The sequence below is a fragment of the Trachurus japonicus genome, chromosome 15 (genome assembly GCF_045865225.1).
Source record: "Trachurus japonicus isolate A0001 chromosome 15, Traja_1.0".
NCBI classification, from domain to species: Eukaryota; Metazoa; Chordata; class Actinopteri; order Carangiformes; family Carangidae; genus Trachurus; species Trachurus japonicus.
Window position 1 is genome coordinate 2,455,779 of NC_140921.1, and position 13,382 is coordinate 2,469,160.

A 13,382-nucleotide genomic window follows, 5' to 3' on the forward strand; every position below is an offset into this window, starting at 1 on the left:
GTATAAAGAAAATGGCCGAACTGAATAACAATAGTGTGAATGCTTCCAGCATTCACACTAACTAGGAAAAAATCCACACAATAACAGTAGTGCCCGGGCGAAGCCCGGGCACTACTGTTATTGGATATTGTGTGGTCCCTGCAGCTATTTCATAGCTGTTGGGACCAGTGCCCGGTGCGATTGCCCGTGGCCCTAATAATTGTGCTTTTTATTTGAACATTCTGTCGTGTTTTGGGAGGAACTGAACCCAAATGCAGACACACAAAAAACACAAGGTGAAGGATAACAAAGGTCATTTATTGTGAAAAAGAGGCAAATGCAAAATGTCTGTGAACAAACAACCAACAAAAGTCAATCGTCAACAACAAACATGAATGACATAAAGTATCCACTAAAGGCCCATTTATACCCTACGGTAAAAACGGATACGGGCACTTTCGTAGATAAGTGAGTTGGTGAGAGGGTACATACATTTAATGTTGGTGCCGCTGTCATTTATGACACACTGCCAGTTACAGAGAGAGCGTTTGGTACGGAAAGAGGAGTTTCATCCAGGTCCGGAGGCATAAAGCCAGCCTAAGTCCGACGGCTGTGATCGCTACCAAGATCATCAAGGGAACCCATATAGCTGTGGGCCAGATTGGTTCATCTAGGATCGGGTAGGAGAATGGATTGTCGTAGGCCTCACTTTCTGCCTCACTGACTGGATTCTTCACCCGACAGGTGAAAGTTTTAATCCCTTTAGTCTTCACATCATTGTCAATGGACTTTTCCTTGTCTCCTTGTCTCCAGTCTCCATCGTCCTCCCTCCAGCTGTAGGTGAGTGGTCCAACTCCAGAGGTCTCGTAATGAAGACAGACCAGTCTGCAGGTCTCAAATTCAGGGGAACAGGCCAGTGGTTTCACGTCCACCTCAGGCTTGGTTACGTTCTTCATGAGCTTCACCTTGTAGCCCTTAGACTGGACCTGATGGTTGATCTCCACCCAGTACAGTCCTGCGAAGGCCTCCGTCGTGTTTTTAATTTCCAGACCTCCTGTGGCTGTGTCCAGTGCTGTGCGACCAACAAACTTGCCGTAATAATCCAGGTCATTGTTCACCCATTCTACCACCAGGCGTCCTTTATGTTTCCACAGGATGTTGTTGAAAGGACCAGAGGAGTCAGGCTTCAGGTTGATGGTGCCACCAAGCTTCACATACACCGGTTCATTCAGGGCCGAGGTGGACTTCAGCCACATGAACAGCAGGAAAGGAAACCATGAAAACACAAGCGGTCGCTCCATGTTTACAGATCAGAACAAGATCGATGAAATATCGTCCACGTCTCTGCTGCTCTGAACTCTGCTTGGTTTTATGGTGCAGCAGTTACTTCCTTTACTGACACAAGGTTCAAGGTTCATTTATTTATTAATTTATTGTCATTACATTTAATGTTGCACATGACAGAACAAACTTTGCAGTCAGGTCCCAGCACTGACTCGTATTAGTTGAATAAGTGGACGGTGACTTGTCAGAACCGAGAAGGAAGTGATATTGGTGGATTTATAACTCACAAGGTTGAAGTCGCTCCACTGTCACATCTCATCTATGTGCAACACACAGAGTTATCGATGAGGCGGCAGCTCGTATCTCTCTCTCTCTCTGACCGTGCATGTGAGGGAGTGCGCACCACGGGGGCAGCCCCGCACCCTCAGTGAGAGACGGAGCGGAGCAGCAGTGGACACACACACACACACACACACACACATATTAACGTACATACAGTACACAATATTGTGTATATTACAAGGGAACATGTATGGTAGATAAATGTGGCATTTTTACATCCCCATGCACAACAGGAATGTATGTATTTATTGAAGAAAAAAAAACAAACATAAAAAGGGCACTTTTTCATACGAGGCAAAAAGGGCAGGGGCTCAAGCACCCTTTGGGCCCTATGTGTGCACATGCCTGACTGTGATGTAGCGTTGTTTACACTGTACAAAACCACTGCATATAAAACATCAGAGGAAGTATTTACAACAATAATATCAAATAATTGTGCTTTTTATTTGAACGTTCTGTCGTGTTTGGGGAGGAACTGAACCCAAATGCAGACACACAAAAAACACAAGGTGACGGATAACAAAGGTCATTTATTGTGAAAAAGAGGCAAATGCAAAATATCTGTGAACAAACAACCAACAAAAGTCAATCGTCAACAACAAACATGAATGACATAAAGTATCCACTAAAGGCCCATTTATACCCTACGGTAAAAACGGATACGGGCACTTTCGTAGATAAGTGAGTTGGTGAGAGGGTACATACATTTAATGTTGGTGCCGCTGTCATTTATGACACACTGCCAGTTACAGAGAGAGCGTTTGGTACGGAAAGAGGAGTTTCATCCAGGTCCGGAGGCATAAAGCCAGCCTAAGTCCGACGGCTGTGATCGCTACCAAGACCGTCAAGGGAACCCATATAGCTATGGGCCAGATCGGTTCATCTAGGATCGGGTAGGAGAATGGATTGTCGTAGGCCTCACTTTCTGCCTCACTGACTGGATTCTTCACCCGACAGGTGAAAGTTTTAATCCTTTTAGTCTTCACATCATTGTCAATGGGCTTTTCCTTGTCTCCTTGTCTCCAGTCTCCATCGTCCTCCCTCCAGCTGTAGGTGAGTGGTCCAAGTCCAGAGGTCTCGTAATGAAGACAGACCAGTCTGCAGGTCTCAAATTCAGGGGAACAGGCCAGTGGTCTCACGTCCACCTCAGGCTTGGTTACGTTCTTCATGAGCTTCACCTTGTAGCCCTTAGACTGGACCTGATGGTTGATCTCCACCCAGTACAGTCCTGCGAAGGCCTCCGTCGTGTTTTTAATTTCCAGACCTCCTGTGGTTGTGTTCAGTGTCGTGCGACCAACAAACTTGCCGTAATAATCCAGGTCATTGTTCCACCATACAGCCACCAGGCGTCCTTTATGTTTCCACAGGATGTTGTTGAAAGGACCAGAGGACTCAGGCTTCAGGTTGATGGTGCCACCAAGCTTCACATACACCGGTTCATTCAGGGCCGAGGTGGACTTCAGCCACATGAACAGCAGGAAAGGAAACCATGAAAACACAACCGGTCGCTCCATGTTTACAGATCAGAACAAGATCGATGAAATATCGTCCACGTCTCAGCTGCTCTGAACTCTGCTTGGTTTTATGGTGCAGCAGTTACTTCCTTTACTGACACAAGGTTCAAGGTTCATTTATTTATTAATTTATTGTCATTACATTTAATGTTGCACATGACAGAACAAACTTTGCAGTCAGGTCCCAGCACTGACTCGTAGTAGTTGAATAAGTGGACGGTGACTTGTCAGAACCGAGAAGGAAGTGATATTGGTGGATTTATAACTCACAAGGTTGAAGTCGCTCCACTGTCACATCTCATCTATGTGCAACACACAGAGTTATCGATGAGGCGGCAGCTCGTATCTCTCTCTCTCTCTGACCGTGCATGTGAGGGAGTGCGCACCACGGGGCAGCCCTGCCCCTCAGTGAGAGACAGAGCGGAGCAGCAGCGGACACACGGACACACACATATTAACGTACATACAGTACACAATATTGTGTTTATTACAAGGGAACGTGTACAATAGATAACCGTGGTATTTTTACCGCGCCGTTGTTTACATCCCCATGCACAACAGGAATGTATGTATTTATTGGAGAAAAAAAAACAAACATAAAAAGGGCACTTTTTCATACGAGGCAAAAAGGGCAGGGGCTCAAGCACCCTTTGGGCCCTATGTGTGCACGTGCCTGACTGTGATGTAGCGTTGTTTACACTGTACAAAACCACTGCATATAAAACATCAGAGGAAGTATTTACAACAATAATATTAAATAATTATATATTTGAACGTTCTGTCGTGTTTGGGGAGGGACTGAACCCAAATGCAGACACACAAAAAACACAAGGTGAAGGATAACAAAGGTTGTTTATTGTGAAAAAGAGGCAAATGCAAAATGTCTGTGAACAAACAACCAACAAAAGTCAATCGTCAACAACAAACATGGATCATGTTCATCAGTGCTGTGAGTGACACATCCAGGTTCTTAGACTGCAGATCACTGTACAACAGACAATACATGGAATCATGGTCTTTCTTCTTTCTCGTTGTCCAGGTTTATTCTAAACCTCCTCTTTCCACTGCAGCTATCACTAACTATTGTCAAGGCTCTTCCTTTAACATGTTATAAATATATTGTACATTCTGTTTCATATTTCACCTTCTTCTCTCTGTCCTGACGAGGACACGTCAGTTTCCTGACAATCTCTCGTTTTCACTACTGTTAAGTATCCACACCAAAGTCCTAAAAATGACATCACTAAAAGAACTTGGACTAGATTGTTCAATGAAGAATAGATTCTTGTGGGGGTCACTCTCTGCCTCACTGACTGGATTCTTCACCCGACAGCTGAAGGTTTTAATCCCTTGAGTCTTCACATCATTGTTGATGGGCATTTCCTTGCTTCCTTGTCTCCAGTCTCCATCGTCCTCCTTCCAGCTGTAGGTGAGTGGTCCAAATGCAGAGGTCTCATCATGAAGACAGACCAGTTTGCAGTTCTCCTTTTCAGGAGAACAGGCCAGTGGTCTCACGCCCACATCAGGCTTGTTAACCTCCTTGATGAACTCCACCATGTAGACTTTAGACTGGACCTGACTGTTGAGCTCCACCGTGTACAGCCCTGTGAAGGACTCGTCAATGTTTTTAATCATCAGACCTCCTGTGGTTGTGTCCAGTGTTGTGCGATCTTTAAACATACCGTAATAATCCAGTTCATTGTTCACCCATTCAGCCACCAGGTCACCGTTATGTTTCCACAAGATGTCGATGAACGGGCCGGAGGACTCAGGCTTCAGGTTGATGGTGCCACCAAGCTTCACATACACCGGTTCATTCAGGGCCGAGGTGGACTTCAGCCACATGAACAGCAGGAAAGGAAACCATGAAAACACAAGCGGTCGCTCCATGTTTACAGATCAGAACAAGATCGATGAAATATCGTCCACGTCTCAGCTGCTCTGAACTCTGATTCTGCTCAGAGGAGGTTTTGTGGTGCAGCAGTTACTTCCTTTACTGACACAAGGTTAAAGGTTCATTTATTTATTAATTTATTGTTATTCCAATTCATGTTACACATGACAGAACAAACTTTGTACTCAGGTTCCAGCACAAAAGTACAACATTAATGATAAAAGGTATTGATAAAGAGTACATTCACTTAAACTGACACCTCCCACCTTAACTCTAACAGCATCTTTACCATTAAAACTACTCTGTATAAAATAAATCGGTCTATAAGCTGTAGAAATGAAACAAAAATGAAATAAATTGTTTGTCAGACTTTAAAAGTTGCTGCAAATTGTTTGAACATACAGACTTGTGCTGATAGTTATGATACTTATTTGCTTATGTTTCCTCATCACGCTGGTCATTTTACTACAGGAACGCTTTGATGTCAATGGGTGTTACTGAGTCAGCTGTCAACAATTTCAGAAATTTCTGGTCAGTTGTGAAACAATCTATGTGTGTGTGTTGGCAGAAATGACCAAACCAGCGATGGACACAGAAAGAAGAAGAAAACCCAACAGGACGGAGGAACAGAGTTGACTTTTATCTGTGTGAGGTTGTCGCTCTAACTTGAAGGGGAAAACTTCCCCCTTTCTCTGATCGTCTTTCTGATAGTCTTAGTGTCAGCACAGGAAGGAACGGTTGCACCACAGACCACCGCAGAGCAGTTTCTCACGGATACAAAGGAAGATATTTCATCAATCCTGTTCTGATCTCTGGTCATGGAGGGTCCAGTTGTATTTTAATGGTTTTCGTGTTGCTGAAATCTGCCTCTGTACCAAGAATCTTGGTTACAACAATAATATCAATTATATTATATATTTTAATGTTATGTTGTGTTTGGGGAGGAACTGAACCCAAATGCAGACACACAAAAACACAAGGTGAAGGATAACAAAGGTCATTTATTGTGAAAAAGAGGCAAATGCAAAATGTCTGTGAACAAACAACCAACAAAAGTCAATCGTCAACAACAAACATGGATCATATTCATCAGTGCTGTGAGTGACACATCCAGGTTCTTAGACTGCAGATCACTGTACAACAGACAATACATGGAATCATGGTCTTTCTTCTCTCTCTTTGTCCAGGTTTATTCTAAACCTCCTCTTTCCACTGCAGCTATCACTAACTATTGTCAAGGCTCTTCCTTTAACATGTTATACATACTATATTGTACATTCTCTTTAATATTTTACCTTCTTCTCTCTGTCCTGACGAGGACACATCAGTTTCTTGAGGATCTCTCATTTTCACCACATAAAGTATCCACACCCAAGTCCCAAGAATGACATCTCTAAAAAAAAACCTGGGCTAGATCAGTTTATCTATGAAGAATGGATTGTAGTGGGGGTCACTCTCTGCCTCACTGTCTGGATTCTTCACCCGACAGCTGAAATTTTCAATCCCTTGAGTCTTCACATCATTGACAATGCGCATTTCCTTGTCTCCTTGTCTCCAGTCTCCATCGTCCTCCCTCCAGCTGTAGGTGAGTGGTCCAAGTGCAGAGGTCTCATCATGAAGACAGACCAGTGTGCTGGTCACCTGTTCAAGGAGACAGGCCAGTGGTTTCACGACCACCTTAGGCTTGGTAACCTCCTTGATGAGCTTCACCTCGTAGCCTTTAGTCTGGGGCTGACTGTTGATCTCCACCGTGTACAGCCCCAAGAAGGCCTCATTTGTGTTTTCAATTTCCAGATGTCCAGTGGTTGTGTTCAGGGTCGTGCGTCCATTAAACATACCGTAATAATCCAGTTCATTGTTCACCCATTCAGCCACTAGGTTACGGTTATGTTTCCACAGGATGTTGTTGAAAGGACCAGAGGACTCAGGCTTCAGGTTGATGGTGCCACCAAGCTTCACATACACCGGTTCATTCTGGGCTGAGGCGGACTTCAGCCACATGAACAGCAGGAAAGGAAACTATAGCCGTGTTTCCACTGCAGGTGTTCCTGGTAAAGGGAGGGGGTAGGAACTTCTACAGGAACCGTCCTCTCACTCGGCCCTCTCAGTGGTCGTGTTTCCACTGCAGAGTCGGACCCCGCGGCGACGTCATAAGTTTCGATCGCCGCTTAATCGCCGTACTTGCGACAGTTTCGACCGTGACGTCACCCAGGCAGGTCACAAGCACATGCACAAAAATCATAACAACAACGGAGAAGGATGGAAGGAGCTGAGGCGGTAGCCGCGTTTCTGGTTTGTGTGTTTGTGCACATGGCGGTTGATTGTAATCCTGCTTGAGTTTTTTTTTTTTTTTTTTTTTTACTTTTCACGGCATTGTTTTGCGGCGTGATGGATCCCCAGTGTGTCGAGGTGCGCTGATGTTTTCATTTCGCCGCGATGACTCAAACCCCCTCTGAATCTCCTCGGTGCTGTAGACTGCAATCAATGTCTGCACCTCACCGTCGGCCCATTTGTGTACATCTTCCTGCTGTTTTCTTGTTGTTTACAGCGGTGTCTGCTAGGCTAATGCTCCCCTTCTGCTCCCCCTTTTAAAAATGCCGGTTGGTTGTTTTGGTGCTTTCTGGTAGCGTCAGAGCCTGCTCTAGCTTTAGCCAATCAGCGCCGGGTTAACCTCGAGCCCCACCCAGGAGCTTTTCAGGGCCGAACGGAGTACCTACCCTGGAGTAGGTACTCCGTTGGCCCCCGTAAAAGTTCCTGTAAATGGCCCTGTGGGGGAGGTTCCTGCAGTGGAAACACGCACCAACGGGGCTGGCCCCGTAAAATTACCCCAAAGTTCCTGCAGTGGAAACACGGCTCATGAAAACACAACCGGTCGCTCCATGTTTACAGATCAGAACAAGATCGATGAAATATCGTCCACGTCTCAGCTGCTCTGAACTCTGATTCTACTCAGCTGTCAGTTTTGTGGTGCAGCAGTTCCTTCCCCTTGTTACTCTTAGTAACAAGAATCTTTGGGAGTTCTTCTCTCAGTTCTTCAAATGCTCTTCCTCTTTCCCATGGAGCCTTTAGTTTCCATGTTGGGACATTCTTGCCCCACATCGAAAGAGATTTAAATCTTTGAAGAAGAAGCAGCGGTTTTAGTTTCTTCTCCAGCTTTCAGGGGTACAGCTTTACCCCAGTTTACAGGAGCCACAGATACACTCCTAATACAGTTGATCCATATATTACACTGTGATGTACGGGTGTTAACACTGTACAAAACCACTGCATATAAAACATCAGAGGCAAAAGCTACACCAATAATAACAAATGCTTGAACTTTTTATTCGAGCATTGTGTCATGTTTGGGGAGAGTCATGCTCATCAGTCCTTTTGTTGACACATCCAGGTTCTTAGACTGCAGATCACTGTACAACAGACAATACATGGAATCATGGTCTTTCTTCTTTCTCTTTGTCCAGGTTTGTTCTAAACCTCCTCTTTCCACCGCAGCTATCACTAACTATTGACACGGCTCTTGTGTATATTATAATACATGTACTGTACATGGTCTTTCATATTTTACCTTCTTCTCTCTGTCCTGATGAGGACACATCCGTTTCATCTCTCGTTTTCGGCCAATGAAGTATCCACCCAAGAATGTCCACACTACCAAGACCTTCAAGACGAAGCTTAATCATCAGACCTCCTGTGGTTGTGTCCAGTGTCGTGCGACCGACAAACATGCCGTAATAATCCAGATCATTGTTCACCCATTCTACCACCAGGTCACCGTTATGTTTCCACCGGATGTTCATGAAAGGACCAGAGGAGTCCGGCTTCAGGTTGATCGTGCCGTTTACCGCCGTGTAAACCGGTTCATTCTGGGCCGCGGCGGAGCGCAGCACCGCAAATACCAAGAAAGGAAACCACGAAGATACACCTGGTCGCTCCATGTTTACAGATCAGAACCAAATCAGTTAAATATTGTCCACGTTTCAGCTGCTCTCAACTCTGTTTGTGCTCTGAGGATGTTTTGTGGCGCAGCAGTTCCTTCCTGTCCCAACACCTCCCAGCTCAATTCTAACACCATCTTTGTACCGTTAAAACTATTCTGTATCAGGTGCATCCATCTAGAAGCTGTAGAAATGAAATGAAAAAGAAATTGTTCGTCAGACTTTAAAAGTTGCTGCAAATTATTTGAACATACAGACTTTTGCCTTTATTATAATTTTGACACTGAATCTCTTTGATGTTAAGGGGCATTATAGACGTGAAAAATGTCATAAAATAAAAATATATAAAAAATCAATTTTTAGGGAAGAAATAAAAATACTTGAATGTGTGTTTGTGTTTCTTCTCCAGCGTTTACTGTCGTCAGCATAAATAGACAACATCCCAGTTTACAGGAGCCACAGATACAGTTATCTTCTATATATTACACACTGTGATGTGTGATTGTTTGAACGGGGAGGGACTGAACACAAATGCAGACACAAAAACACATGGGGACGGATACCAAAGATCATTTATTATGAAAAAGAGGCAAATGCAAAAGTCTCTGAACAAAAAAACAAAGTATGTATCAATAAAAACAGTTGTTGGATCTAAGTCACGGACAAAACACACAAAAGGAACTCAAAGGTGTCTGTATAGGTGTGTATAAACTGTTGATAAACCACAGAAACATCCTGCAACAGGTCTAACTTTTTTATTACATTACATGACATAAAAAAACCCAAAGTGGCAACAGCAACTGCAGCTAAACATCACAGTAGCCTACTTAGTTCACCGACATTCACCAGCTGTTTGTGTGGCGGCAGGAAAACGAGACGTTAAAAATCGTTGGATCTAAATCACGGACAAAACACACCAAAGGAACTCAAAGGGGTCTCCAAAGAACCCAAAGCGAATGGAGACAAAATATCCAATAAAAACAAGAACTTACAGGAACTTGGAGTCCACAGGAGGCTGACTGACACAGTACAACAGGAGGGTGCACATAGTATACAGTATATATTTATATATATATACACAGACCCTCCATGTCCACAGATCAGAAGATCTGAGGTTCTCATCTTTGTACCACTAAAATGTTCTGTATCTGTTGCTCCACATCAGTCATGTGATACATCGAGGTTCTTAGACTGCAGATCACTGTACAACAGACAATACATGTACCATATTTTCCGGACTACAGGCTGGGTCAAAAAAAGAAAAAAGAAAAACAACTCCGTCTCCCGGAGCAAACAGACGAGGATATGATAAGAAATTCTTTGTGGACTGTCTGTGAAGACTGAGCCGACCTCTCCTCAGCTTCAGAGAGGGACAGCCCTGCACTGTCGGACCTGTGGGTCTCTGCTCCGTGTCCAGAGCCCGGTCGGGACCGGAGCAGAGACCGAAGACGGACCGCAGAACACGCTGTGAAAATACTCTGAATTGACTGGGAGTGAAGCGCTACGGTGCCATGGAGACAGAGGGCCAGGTCTGACAGTGCAGCGTGGAGAACAGCATGTGAGGAAGATGAAGATGAGTTAATGAATGAGGAGGGATTTAGAAATAAAAGCCTCACTTCCTTCTTGTGGTCATAGCATAGGCTATATTTTTGATTTATAAGTTGCTTCTGAATATAGGTCGCATGGCCAGACAAACTACTAAAAAAAATGCGACTTATAGTCCGGAAAATACAGTAACCATGGTCTTTCTTCTTTCTCTTTGTCCAGGTTTATTCTAAACCTCCTCTTTCCACTGCAGCTATCACTAACTATTGACATGGCTCTTGTGTATATTATAATACATGTACTGTACATGGTCGTTCATATTTTACCTTCTTCTCTCTGTCCTGATGAGGACACATCCGTTTCATCTCTCGTTTTCGCCAAATGAAGTATCCACCCAGGAATGTCCACACTACCAAGACCTTTAAGACGAAGTATAAAGCTATGGGCCAGATCGGTTGATCTATGACTCGGTTGTAGAATGGATTGTCGTAGGCCTCACTCTCTGCCTCACTGACTGGATTCTTCACCCGACAGCTGAAGTTTTCAATCCCTTGAGTCTTCTCATCATTCATGATGATCTTGTTCTTGTCCCCGTCTTCCCACTGTCCATGGTCCTCCCTCCAGCTGAAGGTCAGTGGTCCAACTTCAGAGGTCTGATTATGAAGACAGACCAGTCTGTAGTTGTCCAGTTCAGGGTAATAATAGTCCAGTCGTGTCACATCAGGCTTGGTAACCTCCTTGATGACCGTCACCATGTAGACTTTAGTCTGGACCTGACTGTTGATCTCCACCCAGTACAGCCCTGTGAAGGAGTCGTCGGTGTTTTTAATCACCAGACCTCCTGTGGTTGTGTCCAGTTTTGTGCGACCAACAAACATGCCGTAATAATCCAACTTATTCTTCACCCATTTAACCACCAGGTCACCGTTATGTTTCCACACGACGTTGCTGAAAGGACCAGAGGACTCAGGCTTCAGGTTGATGGTGCCACCAAGCTTCACAAACATCGGTTCATTCTGGGCCGAGGTGGACTTCAGCCACATGAACAGCAGGAAAGGAAACCATGAAAACACAACCGGTCGCTCCATGTTTACAGATCAGAACCAAATCAGTTAAATATCGTCCACGTCTCAGCTGCTCTCAACTCTGCTTGTGCTCAGAGGAGGTTTTGTGGCGCAGCAGTTCCTTCCTGTCCCGACACCTCCCAGCTCAATTCTAACACCATCTTTGTACCGTTAAAACTATTCTGTATCAGGTGCATCCATCTAGAAGCTGTAGAAATGAAATGAAAAATAAATTGTTTGTCAGACTTTAAAAGTTGCTGCAAATTGTTTGAACATACAGACTTTTTCCTTTATTATAATTTTGACACTGAATCTCTTTGATGTTAAGGGGCATTATAGACGTGAAAAATGTCATAAAATAAAAATAGACAAAAATCAATTTTTTGAGAAGAAATTAAATAAATAAAAACACTTGAATGTGTGTTTGTGTCTCTAGCGTTTACTGTCGTCAGCATAAATAGACAACATCCCAGTTTACAGGAGTTACAGTTATCATACAGTATATTACACACTGTGATGTGTGATTGTTTGAACGGGGAGGGACTGAACACAAATGCAGACACAAAAACACATGGGGACGGATACCAAAGATCATTTATTATGAAAAAGAGGCAAATGCAAAAGTTTCTGAACAAAAAAACAAAGTAGCCTATGTATCAATAAAAACAGTGGTTGGATCTAAGTCACGGACAAAACACACAAAAGGAACTCAAAGGTGTCTCCAAAGAACCAACACAAAAGATGCAAGACAGACGTAGACACATCCAGGTTCTTATACATGGAATCATGGTCTTTCTTCTTTCTCTTTGTCCAGGTTTATTCTAAACCTCCTCTGTCCACTGCAGCTATCACTAACTATTGACAAGGCTCCTGCTTGCATTATAATATAGCCTACTGTACACGGTCCTTCATATTTAACTTCTTCTCTCTGTCCTGACGAGGACACATCAGTTTCATCTCTCGTTTTCATACTCTGATGCAGACTCATTTGTCAAGTTAAGTTAATGCTCACTTTGTTTTTTATATATTAAATCATTAATAAACAATGTTTTTTACAAATTACAATTAGATTCTAATCGCTGATAAATAATAGTCATTCATTAATAAGCTAAATAAGTACTAACTATTCCAACTATTAGCTTCCATCGAAGTATGAAAACTGTGATATTACTGATATTCAGTTGTTACCAACTGATCTAATGACCTGATTATAAACTGTTGATAAACCACAGAAACATCCTGCAACAGCTCTAACTTTTTTATTACATGACATAAAAAAAACCCCAAAGTGGCAACAGCAACTGCAGCTAAACATCACACTTCACCACCAGTAGCCTACTTAGTTCACCGACATTCACCAGCTGGTGGTTTGTGTGGCGGCAGAAAAACGAGACGTTAAAAATCGTCGGATCTAAGTCACAGACAAAACACACAAAAGGAACTCAAAGGGGTCCCCAAAGAACCCAAAACGAATGAAGACAAAATATGTAATAAAAACAAGAACTTACAGGAACATGGAGTCCACAGGACTCATAACATACAAGTCGCACCGGTTTATAAGTCGCACCTATTTTTCAAACATTTAATTAATAGCCGGGTCTCATATAATTGCAGGGGCTTTGTTTACACAAAAGGCCGGCACCAAATAGCCTACTACAGGCTGGGTCAAAAAAAGAAAAAAGAAAAACAACTCCGTCTCCCGGAGCAAACAGACGAGGATATGATAAGAAATTCTTTGTGGACTGTCTGTAAAGACTGAGCCGACCTCTCCTCAGCTTCAGAGAGGGACAGCCCTGCACTGTCGGACCTGGGTCTCTGCTCCGTG

General features: G+C 43.6%; 3 protein-coding genes across 3 annotated transcripts; all 3 read right to left on the reverse strand.

Moving 5' to 3' along the window:
* Positions 1–512: 512 nt before the first annotated feature.
* Positions 513–1,305, reverse strand: LOC146972998 (uncharacterized). Its single transcript, XM_085799124.1, has one exon. It carries the CDS (start codon positions 1,278–1,280, stop codon positions 513–515), a length of 768 nt encoding a protein of 255 aa, XP_085655250.1. The 5' UTR covers positions 1,281–1,305.
* Positions 1,306–2,351: 1,046 nt separating this feature from the next.
* Positions 2,352–5,009, reverse strand: LOC146972999 (uncharacterized). The gene is made up of 2 exons (XM_085799125.1): positions 4,359–5,009; positions 2,352–3,026 (listed from the first exon to the last, which is right to left on the reverse strand). The coding sequence occupies exons 1-2, from the start codon at positions 5,007–5,009 to the stop codon at positions 2,352–2,354; spliced, it is 1,326 nt and encodes a 441-aa protein (XP_085655251.1).
* A 991-nt stretch (positions 5,010–6,000) lies between these two features.
* Positions 6,001–7,027, reverse strand: LOC146973000 (lymphocyte function-associated antigen 3-like). The gene has a single exon (XM_085801009.1). The coding sequence runs from the start codon at positions 7,012–7,014 to the stop codon at positions 6,424–6,426; it is 591 nt and encodes a 196-aa protein (XP_085657135.1). The 5' UTR covers positions 7,015–7,027; the 3' UTR covers positions 6,001–6,423.
* Between the last annotated feature and the right edge of the window lie 6,355 nt (positions 7,028–13,382).